This window comes from Temnothorax nylanderi, unplaced genomic scaffold (assembly GCF_030848795.1).
Source record: "Temnothorax nylanderi isolate EJ_2023f unplaced genomic scaffold, tnyl_v1.0 TNYL_tig0098_pilon, whole genome shotgun sequence".
NCBI lineage: Eukaryota > Metazoa > Arthropoda > Insecta > Hymenoptera > Formicidae > Temnothorax > Temnothorax nylanderi.
In genome coordinates this window covers 507,162-529,885 of record NW_027249160.1, presented here as the reverse complement: position 1 = coordinate 529,885, position 22,724 = coordinate 507,162, and the positions used below count along the sequence as shown (strand labels likewise).

General features: G+C 34.5%; 1 protein-coding gene across 13 annotated transcripts in view; it reads left to right on the top strand.

The window, feature by feature from the left end:
* LOC139775437 (uncharacterized) overlaps positions 1-22,724 on the top strand; it is a 110,535-nt gene that overhangs the window by 17,490 nt on the left and 70,321 nt on the right. For 2 of the 13 annotated variants that reach the window (XM_071711422.1, XM_071711419.1), the window contains exons 1-2: positions 1,744-1,900; positions 6,333-6,715. The exons of 8 other annotated variants lie outside the window; for them this stretch is intronic. In XM_071711422.1, the coding sequence (XP_071567523.1) occupies positions 6,659-6,715 (57 nt within the window). In that variant the 5' untranslated portion in view covers positions 1,744-1,900; positions 6,333-6,658. Of the gene's footprint in view, positions 1-1,742; positions 1,925-6,332; positions 6,716-22,724 lie in introns of those variants that run through there. 3 more of the 13 variants (XM_071711421.1, XM_071711420.1, XM_071711425.1) reach the window with 3 other exon arrangements.

Genomic DNA, 22,724 nt, shown 5'->3' with positions numbered 1-22,724 from the left:
ATAATGTATCCAACATGTCGGAATGAAGAACGTACATTTAACGATCTACCAGGGTTTTTGGGATATAGGTAATCGATGACAAAATTGAGAAATGTACATACCTTGATCTGAAGTTAAATTTTCTTTAACACAAATCTAATTGAGTAGTGTCTTTTCAATATTAGACATTTTCGTATATCCATTTAAAATATTGAAATAAAAGTGAAGAGAATGAGAAAGGTTAATCCTTAAAGGCTACACCTCAAGTCTCAACCACTTGAGACTCTTGAGACAAAAATTGATGTTTTTGGACAATTTAATTTAATTATTGGCAATTTTTCTAATTCTATTATATTCTTTAGTCTTTTCTACCCCTATTTCATGTATAATTCTTTAAGATTTGGTTGATTAGATCCAGCTTTATACGCGATCAAAGGTCCATATGCGAGGTCCATGTATATGGACCGTGTAGCCTTTAAGGGTTAAATCTTTCAATTTTTAATGCAAAATAGTGAGATTTGCTGTAAAATTTTTGTTAAGGCATTTCCTCAAGATTTATCCTTACAGTTTGACACCAATTAGCAAACACTGTAAGTGTGCACCAGCGAGTGTATTAAAAATAAGGGAATAAGTCGGAAAGAAAAAAAATCGAAATGCGATCATTGAATGACGCATATCGAGTGTAAGATTTGGAACAGCGACGAAGGAAGCCGAGAATCACCGCAAAGAACTTGAACCACCACCTTTCGAATGTAGAGGCAATTCGGAACTACTTCCACATCGAATAATGTGCATGCATATACATATATATATGCATGCGGAATGTGGGCGGGTGAGCGAAAAGGCCTCCCTAGAAAATAGATGCTAGACCAGCTAGACCAAACGGGTACCTAATTGTAAAGCGAAAGAGAGAATTGAGGGAGCGAAAAAGAGGGAGAGAGAAAGCGAAAGCGCGCGCGCGAAGGAGACGGAGAGAGGGGAGAGGAAGAGAGAAATATACCGTACAAAATGTACGCAACCGTGATGCGAGAGAGCAATGAGAGAGATATAGAGAGAACGAAGAAGCCAGTGACGAATTAAAAGACCTCGGAGCCTTAGCCGACTGATGTCCCTTTCTAGGCTCACTTAATAATCGATTTTAATAATGTTGATTGACTGTAACCTGATTAATATTTCGTTTCTTTTTAGTCCTAACTCTACAAAGCGAGCAAAAATCAGTTAAAGTTCTGTTATACTATAATAATCAAAATCTCGAGATTCAACCTTGAGGAATTTTGAATTAAATTCTTTGCAAGCAAAATGTTGCACGTTTATAGTCGATAAATTAAAAAAGAAACAGAATAAGAAACAAACTTAGCGGATAATTATAAAGGCCGGTTTTTCCGATCTTTAAACCACTGAGAAATTTTTTCGGCGTTAAAAAGAGTTATGTCAATGATTGATGGAATCCTTGAAAAGTGGCGAGAATCGAATTTCTGCGCTTCGAGGTTCCGCGCACCTCAGATCGTCGTTTCGCCACTGCGTGGAATTTAGCGATGCGGTGGCAGCAGCAGGGGAGAAAGAGAGACGAAAAGAGAGAGAGAGAGAGAGAGAGAGAGAGAGAGAGAGAGAGAGAGAGAGAGAGAGAGAGAGAGAGAGAGAGAGAGAGAGAGAGAGAGAGGGAGAGAGAGGGAGTGGGAGGGGGAAAGTGAGCGAATAGTGCCAGCCGGCCGGCAAGGGAGGAACGACGTTGCGGACTATCGACCCGGTCTCTGCTCCGGCTTGACGCCTGCGCCTGCCACCGGCAATCCCTCCTACCGTCCCGCAGGCCGTCTTGCCGGCGACACGGCGCTCTACGTAACGTCGGTGTGGCGACGGTGGGACCAGCAGTGCCTCTCACGATTCCGTTCTCGCTCTGCCCTCCGTCTCGTGAACGCTGTTCGTACGTGTCCGGGGTGTCACCTAGGTGCCAACACGCGCGCATACGCACGCATAAACCGCGTATACACGCGCAAACACGCAACACGCACGCACACACGTCCACACAAACGTATAATGTTACGTATTATAGGCCCATCTCTATCCCTAATCCGTCTTTGTTCTTCTTTCCGTCCGTCTTTATCGCTATTTCTCTCTCCTTCTTATTACTTTACGCGCTTGTGTTACACGACATGTTAACGCGACCACTACCGGCGCGTGTCACTCGCTCGCTGATGCACAGTGTGCGAGTCTCCCGTCGTTGTGCGACCGTTGTCTATATAGCGTGAAGACATCAAGGAAATTTAATTAAATAGTATTAGTGCTAACCGATGTCGTGTCGGCGCAACCGTCATATTCGTTGATACGCCTTCTTTCATCGAAGATGCCATGAATATCTTTCTAAAGATACTTGTGCTTTTATTAGTGCGCATAGTGCGCACACGCGCATATATGCGAGCCGGTCAGTTGACAGGTGAGCGTCGAAGAAGCTTTGGCTCGTTTAGTAATTGAGACATTGGAATAAACGCAGAAAAGAAAAGAGAAAAAATGTAATAAAGAAGGGAGGAGGGAGAAAGAAAGGGAGAAAGAGTGGGAAGGAGGGAGGGGGAGAGAGGGAGAGAGTTCACGGCAAAGAGGAAGAAGCCCCATGCTTGGCAAGCAGAAAGCTTCTCAGGACGAAGATGATGAAATAGTGAAATCGGAAAAAGGCCGGCTGCTCCACTTCCTAATTCATCTCGTTCTTATCCAATATACTGATAATTATCCACTTCTTTCGCCGGCGAATTGCCCGGCGAAGATTTCCGATAATGTTCCATTTCAGTAGATACGCATTGCGTATCAGTCTGCTCAATGTCATCTGAATTTATTGGGTTTCCCAACAAATTCGTTTGGCAATTTTTGGTTGATCATACAGTTTGTACAAGTACAACTGATCATCTTTGTTCTTCTTCTTAATTAATCCCCACATACGCAATCATAGTCGATGACCTTGGTTCTATTTGTGCCGTCGTCGTTGATAATTTCTCATTTTATCTTTTAGCTTGACATTTGGTATTGTAACATATTAAATAGATTCTTCGTGTCTTGCAAGAAATCTTCCAGGCACGCAATATTTCTGATATGTATTCTATACGTACTTTTTTCTCGGTTCTGCGACATCGATGGTGTCGAACGAAATGCGAAGACTACTTATTCATTCTTTCATTTCCTTCTTTCGCACTCTTATCCTCATTAGAAATGTACATAATTGCCCTTTGACTGATACTTTGCCGACGTTATTTTAATATTCATCATGCTTCTTGCTACATAATTCTTCATGAGAGAATAATCGTGTTGTGATCTTAATTCACCTAGAATATCGTCTCTAGCATAATTATTATATTGTCAGAATGATCAATATATTGGATTAATAGATCGATATTATCAATTTTTATATTATAAGAACTGTATAAAAAATATTTTCTTTGCGTATTTTAATATGCTGATAAATATGATTCTATTATTTCTTACCCTTTTTCCTTAAATTTACTTTCTTGAAATATTGCCAATATACAGAGTACTTTCTAAGTAAATTTCAAAAAATTGAAGAGGATATTCTGGGGCTTATTTTAGGAAGAAAAGATTCTCTATAAACATATGCTCTAAACTGCTTCGTTTTCAAAACATAGGGTGTCAAAATTATCAAAAAAAATATATAAAAATTTCGAAAATCTGGAAAATGTTTACAAGATATTTTATTCAAATTTGGTATGGGTACATGTATAGTATTAAGAACCATTTTTCAGTACCGATGAAACATTTTTAGATCCACCAGGGGCGTGCGTATGGGTAATTTTGTATTTTGAAAACGAAGCAGTTTAGGGCATATGTTTATAGGATCTTTTCTTCCTAAATTAAGCCACGGAATATGCCTTTCAAATTTTGTACTTACTTTCTGTATATAACATCCTGTATATAAGTTATTCATTATTTGCGAATGTGTTACACAATCGTTAGCTAGCGAATTCGGATTCTTCGAAAACCTCGTGATGATTTGTTTCGAGTCACTTCTTATTCCGCCAACCACATTCTCGATTCGATTTATAATCCATCTCACATGCGTCTTACGAGGAGATCTCCGTTTTATCGCTTTGCTATTTCCACCGTCTCGCTCTTCCGTTATTGACGCTTCCGATACGTATACGGATACGGTCGCGTTCTGATCGTTTTTAACGTGCCGGATACAGTCAACCTTAACCTGAATATTGGGGTCTATTTCGCGATTATCTTTTTTGTCGGAGAAAATTCACCGGATCAACCGCGAATGCTGGCATTGTCTTCCACTCATATATACATATACACCCACGCATACGTATACACACATTGGCGCTACCGCTTTTACACATCCTTTACAGCTCTTTATAGCTATAGAGATCCAACAGGATATCTGAATCTTCTAGATTGAAAGATATGGTAAAATATTGAAGATATTGTATTTTTAAAGATAAAATGTAAATGTAAGAGAATTTTTATTCAAGATCAACATTTAAATGTTTTTAAGATAAACATTTTTTTTACGTGAAAAAATATATCTTTTCTTTACATTTTGTAGATAGCAGAGAAGAAAAAAAGAAATCATTTTATATTATGAAAAATTGTTTCCTTAACATTTTTGTATGTATCCAAATCTAGAAGAGTTATTCAGATGTTCTATGAAGAAACACATACACATACCCATCCAAAAATTATAATATGAATATTATGTACATATATTACACAATTATATTGTATCATATCACACATAAAGCCTACTTTAGACGAGATGTAATTTATATTAAAGTTCAAGATAAAATTGATTTTATAATTTTTATATGTAGTACGAAAAACATTTGAAGAAACAAAATGACGCATACATAAAATATATATGAAAATATACATTTGTGTATATATGTATATTACAAAATACAGATTAATAAAAATTATAAAATATATCTTGAAATCTAACGCAAATTATAGTTTATCTAAAATGGGCTTACAATTAGTAAATTATCTGGCCTTATACGAATGAAATATCGTATGTGCGTGTGTGCGCGCGTGTATTGCCACATTAATATTGTATATATTGCACAATTTTTTAAAAACACGTGCAACACACACATACCCTTCATGCATATATATACATATGTATACATATATAGGTACATATACAGAGTGAGTTAATGAAAACTGTCTGCCCCCGTTTTTTTGTAACCGACTAATTTGCATGAAATATGTTAGAACACATTAACTTTGTTTTTTCGGGAAATGTATAATTGTGTTAAATTCTATCGTATATTATTTTATCGTCTTAATTAGGGTACCTATTTTTTCAATAATTTAAAATGGCAATAGAAATGAAATGATTAATTGTTTTAAAAGGTCTTGTAATTCTCTTATAATTTTTATAATTTCTTCATAATCTTTATAATGTTTTTTTAATTGAGTAGGTATTTCTCAAGAAATACATTTGAAAGTCTTAGATATTAAAGAAATTAAAAATTCGCAATTTACTGTAGTGAAAAATGTAGGAAAAATTTACTGTAGTAAATAATCGAAACTTTATCTTTTATCAGCTTTCATACAATAATACAGTCTTTGTTTAAACTTATTATGGATATTTTGAGATTAGCATGTTCTATGGCACTCATTTACAACGGTTTCAGATTGTGTGATATTTCTCTAAATTGATATACTCATTTTATCTAATTGAATATACCTTTCGGAAGAAATTAAATTTTACACAAGTGAGCGCGTGCAGTTGGTGTTAAGAATGGAGAATTGATTTTTAAATTTAAAATTTAATTTGGCGCCTCCCTCCCTTCATGCGCCTTTGTGCAGTGCACAATTTGTACTGCACTTGCTTGCAGGCCCTGGACATATTTTATCCATCAGCCTTTATTTTTCAAGTATTCTCAAAGAAAAACACGTAATACAGAAAAATTCTACATCGAATTTTTAATTTTTAATATCTAAGACTTGGTTTCTTACCCAAATTTAAAAAAAGACAGTTAAAGAGAATTAAAAGACCTTTAAAACGATGTGTCACTTGACTCTTATTGTCATTTAATATTTTTGAAAAAGTAGGTACTTAATCAAGAGGATGAAGCAGCACAGTTGAATTTATTACGATTGTATATTTCCCTTAAAGATAAGATTTACATGTTTCAGCATATTTAGTCAATCACAAATCAAAGTCGGTTACAAGAAACAAGTGTAAAGTTTTGTTGGTTCACCCTGTACACACACACACGTAACACACACGTACACACACACTATAAGGTGGTATAGATATATATGTACCTTAATATATTTTAATATCTATACCGCTTTATATACGTATTTTGGCACACAATATACATAAATATGCGTATACGCAGAGGGAGCAATTCGGAGCCCGAGCCTGAGCCCGAGCGCCGCTTACGAACACTGCCTTGAAGGCTGAGAGGAAAAAGAGGTGGTGTTGTGTGCTAGTGAGAGAGGCGAGGACGAGGACGAGGATTCGTATAGTGGTGTATCGCCCGTGATCGACGCCGAGGAGCCACGTCCTCCTCCTCGGCACAACGCCTGCGATCCTGGCCTGCTGACGGCACCATATCCCGTCGTCATTGCCGGTCGAGAAACGGCCGGCCCCCGTGCGTCGCTCGCTTAACGCAGCGGCTGTGTGTCATTATTACTGTCCCACTGCCTCACACACTGCGGCCTCATGATTGGTTCATTTTGGAACCTCTGCCGTGCGTGCCCTTCAATGCCGATTGACAAGGTGAGATAATCGAGGCCACCGTAATTGCGGCGCGCGTATCTCGATTTCACGCAAATTAGTATTCAGTGTCTTCAATTTAAATAGATATTTAGGGGTAATAATAGCATCTCGTTCTTTGTTGTTAGATACTTTGCTACCATCTATAACGCAGTAATGAGGAATAAAATAAAATTAATAGTTTTTATAGCGTCGAAATTAAAAAAATATCTCATTATACCCTGCATTTCAATATACCTTCCTTTTCACTCGTCTAACTTTTGACAGGAATACTTTATACAAAACATTCCGAGTCGAATAAACGCTATTTTGTGTATGATAATCTATATAATGACTTAAAGTTAACGAAAGTTTTGAATTATTTTTTAATGACAGTTTTATTTATTTATTTTTTTAAATGGATTAATTTATCTATTTCATTACAGTTTTGTAAGTATAGTTTGTATTTTATGACAAATCCAATAATTTGCAATAAAGTATAATTTTCGATAGTCGTTTATGAGATATTGTCACTTGTGTCAATATCGCTTTTAGGTATAATAAGAAACAAAATATCTGCAATAAAAAAGTGTTTATTAATTTTCATTTACTGCTAAATATGGCTAAGATTAATAGTTTACAAAACTGTAATGAAATAGGGTAAACTCGGGTAAGATGTCCATAGAGGAAAGATGACCAACCTATGGCCGGTATTCATAGTCGGATCTTATATTTAAGACCGTCTTAAGTATGATCTTAAGATATTATGAACCAATCACAGAGCCGTATTAGCATCTTAAGACATTACTTAAGACAGTCTTGAAATAAGACCCGACTATGAATACGGGCCTATGTTCTTTCAATCTAGCTCGCCATGAAACATTGAATGAACATGAGTTGGCCATCTTTCCTCTATGGTCATCTTACCCGAGTTTACCCTAGATGTATCATTCCATTTAAAAAAAATAAAATGTCATTAAAAACATTTTAAAAAGTAATTTAAAACTTTTAGTTATTACATAGATCTTTTTAAACAAAATAGCTATTATTTAAAAAAGTAACTGAGTGCATACACTTAAAAATCAAACACACTGTATATCTTTATAACTTTTACAAATCAGATTAAATTTCCATTGAAATAAATCCTATTTAAAACTAAGTAAAGAATATTGTCTTGGCATCCATTTTCTCTCTTAGAGACTGCTAAACAGCTTTTTGATTTTTAGTCGCTAATTACTCTTTTAACATTTTTGTTAAGAAAAAATTAATTTTGGGCTATAGAAACTGTGCAGAAAAAGATAATCGATAATTTTCAGTTAGTTTGTGTAGAAAGTCAGAGATTTTATAGTCGTCGAATGGTGGTATATGTATACGTGATTAATCAGTATGGCGACTACATTGATCGATTTGAATTTATAGTCTTGTATCGCTTGTTTGTCCGCTATTCTCATAAATCCGTAAGCGATTCGAGGAAGTGCACTTGCACTCGATGTAGTGCGAAACTCGTGAGGAAAGGGGTGGTTAATTTATTCAATTTCTTTTTACATCTATTTTATTTTGCTGTAGAATTCCATAACGTTTTCTTTTTATAAATTTTTCAATTATTTTAATTTTGATTTAAAATCTATCACTGCATGAATTTAATTCACGCAGTAACTTTCAAGTACCTAATAATAGTTACAGCCCGAATGGTCCTAGAAAATTTATATGTACTCGAAATCGGAAATGAGTTTCTCAATTGTAAAATTATAGGTTTCTTATTACAGCAGAGAGAAAAATAAATATTTTATTTTAATAATAATAAAAACGTGATAACGTAATCCCCCAAAATTTTGTTATATTCGTTAGCAATATTTTGTCAAAAGCATGGGTATCTTGGCTCGTTTGTAGTTGCTAATGAGACAATGAACGTAATTACTTGGTAATATTTGGCGAATCATTGTCCTGAAACATTTAGAGAGCAAAGAGAACGGTTAGCAGAAAATTGGGAGAAGTCTTTTGTAATGGTGGGTTGTGAAAGGAGCTCAAGAGAAATAGGCAAGCAAAACTTATTATGCCTTATTTCTGTCTTGACATTTTTAAAAAGATTGTAAATGGCAAAGGCATTCTCACTACCTCGGTTACCTCGTAATTTGTCTTTTTCAATTTGTTCAATCTTCACTATTAATAAAATTAAAAAATTAGATTTGAAACTTGCGACACAAAAGATTTTCTTCACACAAATCAAATTGCAAATTTTCCAAATTTGCTGTATGTACTACAAATAGGAATACAAACAAATGTCTATCAGATATAAATGCGATGTAATTTGTATGCTTAAAAATCGATAAATGTTCTACATTTTCATGCATGCCTCTCTATTTTATCAATGGTGATTTACAATGTACAAATTTTGTGATACATTGTGAAACATGTGTAACTGCTTAATAATTTATGCTTATAAAGTATGAAACATTCGATATAGGGGAGACCGGGGCTAAAACGTCCACGGGGTAAATACGTCTAATCAAATATCTCGGAACCTGTATATTGTGCGAACTCGCTATTAACATTGTAAACGCTGCTTATGGTACCCATGTGACCAACGGAGTTTCGGCAGGTTACCTGCCGTGTTATGATTTTTACGAGGGCAAACGTGTTTTCGAAAGGTGAAAGTGAAATTTTCTGCGCGTGGAAATTTTGTAATATCTGCAATAATATTTGCTCTCCAAATCTCGAGGTACGTGATTATAAAGGAGTAATGCATGCTGAACACGAATCCAGTGTAGTTTTTTCATTATCGTTGATGTCTAATATTTCGTGGGCGATCAAACCTGAAACTTGTGTTTGGGGCTAATCCGTCTGTAAGCACCCGGGGCTAATTCGGCTAATCTCGTCACTGTGGCGCGCCGGGCGCACAACTTCAGCTCACGGCGATTTCAGGTTAGGTTTCCCTCGAGCGTGATTCTGTCTTCCCTTGCACGTGCGTCAGTTTGTATAGGCGGGAAATGGTACGCACGTATCGTCGCAAAACGGGTGTTTTGGCCGACCGAAAAGATGGCGGACCGTTGTTTTCGAGATCGCTCGCGTTCACGACACGTCGGCGAGGTACGGCGAGGCACGGCACGGCTCTGAGATCCCGCGATTTCCGCGCGAGAGTTGACATGCCGCGCGCGCGGTAGATCGTCGTTGTTGGTCGTTGTGTCAGTGACAGTCGCGCGTGCGACCGCATCGTCCAGCGTTCGTCCCATCGTCTCGGCGTCATTGTCGCCGCCGTTGTAGTGGTGGTGGTGTCGGTGGTGGTCATCGTCGTCGTCGTCGTCGTGGTGGTGGTAATGGTCGTGGCCCGCGTCGGTAAAATGGTCGCGCTCCACGCGAGCTTTTCTAACGTCGCTATTTATCGCTCCCCCGCGAGAAACGCGGCTTGGTTAGGTTGCTCGAGGGCACGCGCTGATCCTATGGCACTGGAACGCCGTCACGCGTGTTCCCCTATTATTTTTCAGGATTAGATGTATGTATATGTATTGAAAATGCAGTGTGACGGATTAGCCCCGGGGTGGGGACGGTTCAACCCCGGCATTTTTGAGATTTCAATTTTTGCACCGTTGTCGTTTTTGCTCTATACCGGTTAAACAAAGCGACGTAGACAAAAATTTCCTATATAAATTTTGTAGCTAAAGGTTCACTCTTTACAGTGGTATACCACATTTAACTACAATTATTTATTTTGTTGTTAAAAATCGGTACCGAAAAAAACGGACGGTTTAGCCCCGGTCTCCCCTATGCGTAATATAAAGTGTAATTTGCTCTCAATGCATATTGCAAGATGAATATTGAAAGAAGGTGACCGGAATATGTGTGTAATATTGCAGATTTCGCTGCTCAAAATTTAACAGTATCGTGAACAGTATAATGATTGATTTGCAATGAATATTTTACTCATACATATAAACGACAATGATGGACAAAAAGTTATTAATGTTATTAAGTTATTAATATTAATTGAATATTAAGTAGAATAAATAAATATTAAATAATTGTTATTTCGTGAATTTTCTCTGGATTATAATACTCGTCATATTTTTTGGTATATAATTTTACTAAATAAAATGTGTGTATGTTCCATAACTGTGTGACAGATATTTCTTTACGTCATCAATTATATGACTTTTTTGTTAACTTGGCAATTAACCAAGAGATCTTTTTAATTTATAACACTGTTTGTATAAAAAATTGAACTTCTAACTAAAATTCTATTAATCTTATTTATTTCGTTATTTTTATTATTTCTATTATACGATAGCTGGCGAATATGATGTGTAATTGATTAGTCAATTTTTATTGCGATTGTGCGTAACAAGGTTGATTTGTCTACTTCGACAGATCTTATAAAGATTTATGCGCTATTGTACGCATCAGTTGGCAAGGTGTTCCGCTCCAAGCGAAGCATATTTTATCGGTCCAAGGTCGATCGAATATCATGCTTCCTCCGGTCGAGTACAGCATTCTTCATCTTATCAAAACCGAATCACTTTAAGTATCGAGTCTTCTAGATTATGCCACGAAATTCAGCGCGATTTACATCGTACGCTACATGGATTTTCTTGTTCACGACGAAACAATACTTTTGACGTAAACTTGATCAAATAATCGTTTTATTGTCAGAAGTGTCTCTTCCGTTTTTTATTTCGCACAAAGCTACGTAGATTTCACTGTTTATTTTTGCGTAATTACCACGATTTTATCCCCGCAATAAACTGTTACAATTATGCCGAACAATTAAGGGCCACTTCAACCAAGCTCCGATTAACTTAATCGTTGATTAAAGAGTTGCCAATAAGACAAAATAATTAGCGTGACCATTTGTATTTCTGACGATATAATCGTCCTAACCTAATCTTTCGTTACATATATCTTTTTTTGCTACAATAAATGAAAAGATATATGTAACGAAAGATTGAATTAGGATTATATCGCCAGATCGCCTGCAGAAATACAAATGGTCACACTAATTATTTTGTCTTGTTGGCAACCCTTTAATCAACGATTAAGTTAATCGGAGTTGGTCGAAGTGGCTCTAAATTCGCTGTACAAGTAATGCGCTAGCATTATCACAGCGCTGTTTGAGAAATAATATCAATGAAGGCGCAATTGTTCCTAGAAAATGTACAGCACATCCATCAGCGGAATTATTAGAAATTGAAATCGGAATAAATAGTCGATACGTAGAGTGTCCTATTTTAAGTTTTGCATTGAGATTTCTAAAAAAAACCAAGCCTTCCATCAAAAATTTTTGTATAAAAAAGTTTTCAACGTTCATCCGGCTAATTAAGTCAAAATCAGTAACCAATGTCTATTCTAAAAAGTATTCAAAGTTTCGACTGTGCTTATATAAGTAGGTATACATAATTGAAGTCTGTGTTTGAAGTTGTCAGTGATATCAATACTTCTCGAGTTATTCTTTACCAAACCTTTCTAATCCTTTCGCTCATATCTAACCCAGTAGTAGGATGATTATCAAGAATATTTTTTACAAATTCCTAAAGATAAAAATGTAATGGATTAAGGTCAAAGGATTTGGTGACTATCTATGACTGATCCTCCTCGAGCTATCCATTTATTTTTGAATTGCCTGTCTATAAACCTATGAATGTCACGACAGAAATAAGGTAAACTATCCTGTTGGACCAAACCAAAATCTTTGTTAGATATGCAATGGAATCGAGATATATCCATATAAATAATCCTCAAGTAATTCTAGGTAAACTACATCATTGACTATATCTTCAAAGAAATGCAGCCCGATGATTTGATTATTACAGATTCCTACCTAGAGAGTTTCCATGAAGATACTGTGAGAATTTACTGGTGACCAGTAATGATAATTATATCTGTTCATTGTTAGACTCCCATTGCTGTGGAATATAGTTCCACCGCTAAAACAAACATTTACAAAAAATCGCCCTCCCTTATCGAGTTCCTATCTACAAAATTGAATATATGTTTTCTATGATTTGCCTCGATTAGTTTCTGTAATGTGTATTGTATAATGTAGTACAGGTGATATTGAACGGATCATAATGTTTGATGAACAGTAGCTCTTGGAATTCCAAGTTCTCGTTCTATTTGGCGATTACTGATGTTAGCATTCACATATGAATCATGCCTAATACAGTGATAAAAGATCATCGTTATTTTGAATTCTATTTTTCCATCTATGGCGTTGTAATAGAAATCTACAACTAATCTTCTCTCAATATTGATAATTTTAAAAACTTTAAAAACTTGCTGATTTGAAAAATGACACTTTGATTAAGGGGTAACGCCACTCTAGAGTCCCAAAAAAACCCAATTTTTGATAATTTTTTTTAGAAATACAATAATCATAAATGAAAATCGGTTTAATTCTATTTATTATCTATATATTAAAGTATTAAAAAAAATTTATTAATTTTGCTTCCTCATAGAGGAAGCTTTGTTTTCATAAACATCGTATATGGACCTTTGATCGCATATAAAACTAGATCTAATCAACCAAATGTTAATGAATTATATATGAAATAGGGGTAGAAAAGACCGAAGAGAAAATTGTTTTTTTAGTTTTTGATGCCAATGTGTTCGTTATGTTCTAAAACGTCGAAATATCGCATTAAAAAAAAAAATGTCGGTATGTGTGTATGTATGTATGTGCCAAATTTACCGAAATTTTTATAACTCCAGAACTAATCAACCAAATCTTAACGAATTATATATGAAATAGGGGTAGAAAAAACTGAAGGATATAATAGAATTAATAAAAATTGCTAATAATAAAGGGGCTACCGATGTCTGTTTAAAAAAACAGCCAAACTTACCAAAATTTCTATAACTCAAGAACTGATTAACCAAATTTTAAAGCATTATATATGAAATAGGGGTAGACAAAACTGAAGAATATAATAGAATTAATAAAAATTGCTAATAATGAAGGGGTTACCGATTTTTATCTAAAAAAATCTATATAATTGCCCTAATTTCCGCAAATTTTGAGATATCGAGCTTAATTTTTTTTTATGGATAGAGTATCATTAAAGGTAGGTTGGTGTTGAATTTGGCAATGATCGGTGAAGGGGTTACCGATTTTTGCCTAAAAAGTGTACAAGTTATACATGTAATCTTATATATAGAACGTATCATTAAAGGAAGGTTGTTTTGAATTTCGCGAAGATTGGTGAAAGGGTTCCCGATTTCTGCCTAAAAAATATATAGGGTAGACCGATGCGAATCGGATTACTAATTAGCACGATAAAATAGCTCGTTTGAAAAAAAAAACACTAACGAAAACTGTCTTAAAACTTATATTGATCCGATTCGCCTCGGTCCACCCTAAGTTATTTGATGGATAGAGTATCATTAAAGGAAGATTGTTAGTGAATTTGGCGAGGATCGGTGAAGGGATTACCGATTTCTGCTTAAAAAGTGTATAAGATGTACATGTAATTTTATATAGAGTATTATTAAAAGAAGGTTGTTTTGAATTTTGCGAGAATCGGTGAGAGGGTTACCGATTTCTGCTTAAAAAATGTGTAAGTATCTTTAATGATACTCTATCCATAAAAAAAGTGTGCAAGTAGAAACTTGCACATTGCTTCCTCATAGTTTTTAAATGTGCAAGAAGAAACTTGTACATTGCTTCCTCATAGTTTTTAAGTGTGCAAGTGGAAACTTGTACATTGCTTTCTCATAGTTTTTATGAGAAAGCAATGTACAAGTTTCCACTTGCACACTTAAAAACTATGAGGAAGCAATGTACAAGTTTCTACTTGCACATTTAAAAACTATGAGGAAGCAATGTGCAAGTTTTTTTATTGACAAAATGGCGGCGCCAGAGCAATTGATCCAAAGTGCCTTTTTGCGGAAGTCGTCCAACGGGCGGAATCGAAGCTCCTATAATTTCTGAGCTGGTACAAAAATTTAAAGATTTTTGAAAAATATATAAGATTTTCTATAGAAGTACGTATGGGAATTGCGAAATATCATTTTTTGTAAGAATGGTGCATGTTGGAAAAAAATGTTTTATTTTTCGCTAAAAAATGTCGCACAAAATTGTTTATAAAAAAAGTTTTGTTCAACTTATCGCAAAATCCATACATATTTTTAAAGATAATGTTATTGTAAAGTTTCACTCAAAATTTCAAGTCAATCGGATAAAAGGTGTTCGAGTTCTGATTCCGCCCGATTTTAAAAAAGCGATTTCGAAAAAAACGCGTTTAAAGTTTCAATTAACATTCACAGATGCATTCCGCGCCGGCAGACGGATTACGAAAAAGGGATAATAGAGATTTTTCCGAGCTTTGAAACCAAGTGTACCTTATTTCTAAGACCTTAAAGCATCGTTTAAGCAAAAAAAATCGATTTTTTGAAAATTCTAGAGTGGCGTTACTCCTTAAGGTACTGCTCAGTATAGACACATGAAGCACGTCGGTAATTGCGATTATATTCCCCAAGAATGAGGAGGATATGAACTGTCTTATTGGGCAAGTAGTTTGCCATTGTTTGAACTTAGTTGGTACGCGAATGCGATAGAGGAGTTTTGAACAGTCCGCAAGGATTTTGATAGACAAGAATATCTTACAGTTAAACTTAAACACATACAAACGTATATTTTCAACATTCAATATACCTATAATTACCTAAAGAAAGAGATTACCTTATTATAAACTTGAGAACGGTCACCTCTGGGGTGATTTTTACATCCTAATATCGAAAAAATAAAGTTCACATTACAGTAATTTTAATATGTATAATACTTCTTTTATTTTTCAAATATCTTTTTGGATTTTCCTTTTTTTTTTCAGAAAATATTGTAAATCTATAACATATACTGTTTCAAATACTAATAAATTATAGAACAATGAAAAATATGCAATGTGTAATTGATAACAACGTAGGGGCATAATACGGTCACTCCAGGTGACCGTTTATGCAAAGAAAAAGAATGGAGTGACTGTTCCCGGATTAATCCCATAACGGAAAGGACTAATTTCTCGGACGAGTGACCATCGGCTGTTTATACAATATCAGTTTCTGAAAGTTCTCGATTCTTAGAGAAGGCGCAGACAAGCTAAAAACTTATTGCTTATAACTATATAAATAAAATAAATAAACGTGTTTTTGTATTTTATTTTTATTCAGATTTTTAACTTTTGTTACAATATAATTTAATTAAAAAGGATATCAGATCCCCCTCCAGCGTTGTGCTCTTTTCATGGCACTTTTTATGACGGTGGTCAAAATTTCTGTGCTTATGTTTTCTATTTCACGACGAATATTCCTTTTTAACTCTTCCAATATCCTGGCTTGTCCGCATAGATCCTACCCTTCAAATACCCCTACAAGATCAGGGGCAGTTAAATTAAGCGTTTGTGGCGGCTATGCCAAATCGCTAAAACGAGAAATTGAACGTCCGGGAGATATCTCTCAAAATCCTCATTGTTTCGCCTGCTGCGCCATATAACATTATCTTATTGGAATAACACATATTCTCCAAATTCTTGCAATTCAGGCACAAAGAAGTCTGCAATCATCCTCCTATACTCGAACGATTCTGATGTCTTCTACGATATTCACTGAGTTAACATCAACCGACGAATTCTCTTGAATGAAAATTGACAATTTTGGCACGTTCTTGCGGTGTGTAGTGATTTATTATTAAATTTCGCTCGTCTGCACTGTACAGTAGTCAAAGAAATACTGACTAAACTCACATCTAATGGACCAGACATGGCGGCCCGCTTTGCCGCGGTCCTTATATTTTTGCTGAAATATTGTTAACAAAAGTTAAAAGCGGGAATAGAAAAGTCGGAATAGAAATAAAACACAGAAAGACCTGGTTATTTTTTTATTATATAGTTATAGGCAGTTTAAATTGGATACTTATTTTTTTCCCCACTCTGTATTAAAAAAAATAATTTCGATAAAAATGGACCATTTCTAGTTTAAATCGGGAATCGACATTAGCACTATAACACGTACCCTTAGGAACCATAAAACTTTTTTCAATGAAAGCCTTATTTATGTTTATTCATTTAATTATTTATATGATTGTTTATATACATAATAAAAATATTAATGACTATAGTTAAAAAGGCTAATTTCTCAATATAACAATTATTTATTAGATTTTTGTTTTTGAAAAAATTGATTTATTGGACTTATGGAGTTTCCGAGTTTCCTGATTAACGCAATAACGTTTATTTCTGATTAATATTATTCCGCATTGTGATTACTGTGCTAACAGTTAGCGTAGAACTTACGTCATTATGGAACGGCCGTCACCTCACCGTAATATTACGTCATGTTTGAATCGATATACATTTTTGTCGTGCTTGCTGGGAACTTGCTTAACGGTTTCAGGTGTATTTGTAATTTTTCATAATATCTTGATTACGTGGCTTCGCGCGAAACGCATCGACTGCTTTTATTCGGAGAAACGATTACGAAATGTGTTTATGCATATTGGATAGTTTATTAGACTAAGAGCCCTTTCTCGATTTTCGAGATGCGAAAGGCTTACACAACGGTTCTCTCTAAAAGAAAGAGTAATACGTTAGCACAGAAAATTAGAAACATTTTGTAGTAAATAATTTCCTTTTTCTCCAACAATTTTCGTCATTTCAAGAATTTGCTGTAAATCCTATTTTAATTTTTTATATTTCTTTCAAGAAAGATGAGTTTTCTCACTTTGATTTAAATTTAAGAAGAAATATGACGCTCCAAGTTATTTAATTAAAAGGAAGTACCTACCTGCTGGATATCGTGCAGCAATTTTTAAGGAACGATATTCGAGCAAATAAATACGAGAGTTATTTGAGTGGATACAAATTATCTTGTCTCGTTGCATCGAAATATTACAAATATGATAAAGCACCACGTTATCCAATTGTTAAGAGAGATAACATTTTCCTTGCATACAGAAATCGGATAAAAGTCGAATAGCTATCCAATAGTAGGTATCACGTATTGTCAGCCTGTCCTTTACGACGTTCGATTTGGCGCGCCCATTTTTGTCATCGTGAAGAATTGATCTGCAGAAGTATATCAATTAATGTTGCGAAAAGCGCGACATCTTTTTGAGATTTAAATCAGTTGTGACAATTCACATATTGCGCATTGGATGTTGCGTAAACATAAAAATATTTTAACAACTTTGAAAGTCTCGATTATTTTGATTGATTATTTTAATTATAAATGTTGACAATTTTTCGACTTATCAACTTTATTATGTTTTATTTTTATGAATTTAACAGATTCTGTAATTTTTTATGACATTTCTTAACGAGTGGTTCTGATATAATTTTGAAAGTTGTAATTAACTAATTTACGTTGTATTGTTGACAATGTGTTAAACAAACAGTTGAACATTAGTTGAATATGTGATAAAATAATTAGCAGCGTTTAAAATTTTTATATCACACGTGCGTGGAAAGTGGCCCATTACGCGCGTGTTTTTTGTGCGACAAATAGCCAATTCCACACATCCACTCGAAACAGTGCGGTAATATCTCATTACCGCACTGTTTCGAGTGGATGTGTGGAATTGGCTATTTGTCGCACAAAAAACACGCGCGTAATGGGCCACTTTCCACGCACGTGTGATATAAAATAGTGTGTGTAACACGTGCGGGTTGAAAATTGGACACGCGTGCGGGTGATCGCACTCGCCTTCGGCTCGTGCGTCCACTCCGCACCCGTGTCCAATTTTCAACTTCCCGCACTTGTTACACAAATAACTATTGCGGACCTGTACAGTATACTTATATACGCAGGTAGAGCGGGTTTGGAGTCGTTAAATACTGTAGAAGTGACGCATGCACCCATGCATGTGCGTGCACGCAAAGAAGTGAATATCCTACTAAAAATCACCCTCGCGATATATTTTAGATAATACCAACGGTACTGCAAGTTTGAAGATTCATGTCTGTGAAAGTCCTTTATTAAAAGAGACTGAATCATAGTGTTTTGAAAAGCTCTTGAAGTTAGCCACAAGAATGTGCAACAAGAAATGGAAGTAATTAAAATTTTAAATTTGACCTTGATGTCTTTCAAGTCAAATAATCTCCACCAGCTAATACATCTTTTTAAGCCTAAAACATTTGTTTAAGACATTTTTTGCTAAAACGCGTTTTTCAAGATATTCGATTGTTCTACAACTTTTGGCTTGACGTTTATTGTATGTATACACACATATTAAAATATTTATATTATATTTATATTTTATGAAGAATTACATGTTTGTGAAGAAACTCTGAAAATTAAAAAAAAAGCAGGAGTACTTATATTTAACTAAATAATAAAGAAACAAATTAAATTAAAAATAGTTGCAATATTTTACGCTATAATAATGAGTAATTACAAAGAGTTTTCAGTGGAGAAATATGTCACGATTACATTCTCGTTTCGTAATAAACACACGAAATAGAATTTCAGTGTAACATATGTATATACATCATTAGAACACGGAAAATCATATACTTGAATTGCAGCTTGTAGAATTTTCTCTTGCAATTATTTCCCCAATGCGCCGCTATTCACATTTTTATCCGCAAAACGTTATAGATTATCAGAATTGAAAGTAACAAAGAACAGAGGAAATATGTTCCTGCTTTTATATAAATACATGTCCGCCTTTGTTTTTCCATCGTTCAATCTCATTAATGAAAGAGCGCCATGCCTCGTCCTCTCCTTTGACAAATAAAAAATCCTTCTGCGATCGGAGACATTGAAAGAAGAGGGAGTAACACAGAACATTTTATCTCGCACGACTGTATTACACATGTAATTGTGCCGCGATTCGTATGAGATGTAATTCTTAAGGACATATATACAGATATATACGGATAACATAAGAGGAATCTCGAAAAACGATGATCTTTGAACAAGAGAATAGAACTAACTTAGTAGTCTTAGGCCGGTATTCATAGTCGGATCTTTAATACGGTTTTGTGATCGGTTTATGACATCTTAAGATTGTACTTAAGATGGTAGGTACTCAAATATAAGAACGGACTATGAATACCATCAGTCTCAAAGTCTCAATAATTTACAGTATTATTTTCTATGCCTTATTAACATGAAAATTTTATATGTTGTTGATATAATGGAGAATATTTATATTATATTCATATTTTGTAGATAATTAGTTTTTTACAGAGAAACTCAAAATTATGAAAATAAAATAAAATAATTTTCAAATTCTTGAGGAAAAGAAAAAATTGCTTGCACAAAATTTTACAATTAAGTTGCTGTTTGGTCAAAAAAATCACAAATCAAATTGCTCTCCTATATCTTTCCTCTCTCTTTCTCTTTCTAAGATAATTAAATACTTTTATCTAATAATCTAATTATATTTAATCTAACATTAAATATTAGATTTAGGGGCCTACTCTGTAAACGTTAACGACATCATTACGTGCTTTGCGCAGATATAATATACTATAGAAGAGCTGCGCAAAGTACGTGCGTCTCAAATATTTTAATAACAGGAAAGTTTTTGATTTTCAAATGGTAGTAAAAATATTAATGAAAAGTTTTCCATGCTCTCTGAGTTTATCTCGCCGCAATGGGACATTAATTTCTCCGAAATCGGGATTCTCATTTCCATCTCACCTTCCATTAGCACAAGATATGATTAGGCAAAGTTGTGAGAGTAAATTATCCCATTTTATCAGAAGTACCGCGTGATTTTTCCCAATATATTCTCTTCTTTCCTTTCTTCTCTTCTCTATGCTTTCTCTTCTCTACGTCGATCGATGAATTAATTGTAATATTCATAATTACGACGAAATGCACGACTCGCGATCGCACTAGTTAGAGAGGAAGTGTTTATCGATCGTCCCCAATTCGGGAGTCATTTTTCAGAATAATCCATTAATTCTGGCGTTTCTTGTGCCGAGTCAGCTTAACGACGCGTCGTGTGCAGACCAATCTCTAAAATAGACCATTTCGATTGTCGACAACTTATGGAGCATAATGCAACGTAGCCAGTGGAACCGTATGGTCACTCGGCTGGATCGACCCCGGTGTGCAAGTCGTTGTCACGAAGGGAGTGGTAGGAGAGAAAAGCCGGCATTGCGCCACCGGACTCGCTCGATCCATGTCCGTTAATATGAACGCTCGATCACGTTGCGATTTCCCGCAAAACGCATCTTGATTCTTACTACTAAACTTCAAATATCAAAAAATTGTAACTTTAATTTACTTTAATTAATTAATTTGTACCTTATAATTATTCTTCTGTCTATTTATTCTCTTACTAGTTATCTTTTATTAGCATAATCTTTTAAACTAGTTATTACATTCTATAGAATTGCTTATTCTTTGTTAATATAATTGCACTTATTAAATAAATTATACGTTTTGTATGTATATATTTTAAATTTTTAGATAAAAATTATAAAAAAATATCATTTACACATATACTTTTCATGTGGATGCGTTGCACAACATATATGCTCTATCAGTATCGAATAACATTTTATTCGCGAATGACAAGTATAACGACTTTGAATGTGTATTTTATGTACACAAAATATATGTGTATTGTGTCAATATTTCTTCGTAAAAATATGTATCCATGCCAATGTGTATGTAAATATGTAAATGTATATTATAGCGTATATTTCATTTTATACAAACACGTGGATGTGCGAATCTATTATTCTATATTTGCAAATATATTACGTCTAATATCGCTTTATGCACATTGATTAGCATAAATGTTACGTAAATTAGTATATTCTTGAAATTCTCATCTTACTAAAGCGACGGGGTTTAACTAGAATACGTTACTTTATAATGGAATTTCAAAAAATTCCGGTTTCAGAACATGGCTTAGAGTTATATAAATGCAAATGCAAAGTCTTATAATGAAAATTTCTACAAAAGAATAGATAATATGAAATAATAGAAGAAGCTATATATAGAGTACGTGTACGTACTCTATGTATAACTTCTTCTATTATTTGCTAAACCCTGCTGTAGCAGGGTTTGATTTAGATCTAGAATTACAAGACTTTGGTTAATGAAGAATTACAGAAACTGAAATAACATGGCAAAATGATTTTGAAAAATTTAAATCGTGACATAATGAAAATGAATGCAATTAACAATTAAATAGATAACATTGTGAAATTTAAATTAGAATGACAAAAAGATAACGAACTTCAGATTAATTTGAAAAATTGTCTGAATACTAAAAAGAAATACATCTTATGCAGTCCTTATCTCATGCGTTCAGGATCTCCAAGAATTTTTACTTGCTTGTAAAACGTGATTTCTCTTATTAATTTTCTTCTCATTTCAGTATATTTATATCTCTATTGTATTTTGCTTATTTTTGCGAATTTCTGTCTGTTTATATAAGCGGAATAAGTGATTCCAACGGAACCATCGATGCGAAAAATACGAATTGCTGCAATCTCGAAGTGAAATTTGCTTTAATGTCCTCGTTTTTCCTCGACGGTAAAATATCCAGAGATATAACAATATCTAATAAGAATCACGACAATTTTAATAATATTGTCGCGAGTATGAGAAATTAGATTGCGTCACGTGTTGCGGCAATGCGACGGAAAGGATGAGGCCTAGAGCTGCCGATATTGATTTTGCGTCTCGACATGTCACCTACTCGATTTAACAAAATACCAGGAGCGTAATTTTTTTTACATCGCGTAAAAATGAGCTTTAATGACTTGGCCAGCCAGTATTATTGCGGCAATCCTAATATTTCCTATTATTGCGGCAAGCATAATCAGCTTCGCCGAGTGATAAAATCGGTCGATTACAATACGAGAATCATTATTAATCATTATTATTTCTTTAATATGACTCCGTGAAATTTTATTTAGCACGCGTTAGCGTAACAACTACAAATATTCTAAGGAAAGCAAATGAAATTGTACATTTACTAGAATTTGCAGCTTATGTTTCTGCAATTTTTTAATCATGAAATAGAGGGTTAACTAGATTCGTGCAAGAATCGTGTTGTGCTATTTTTGTTCCGCAGCGTCTACGA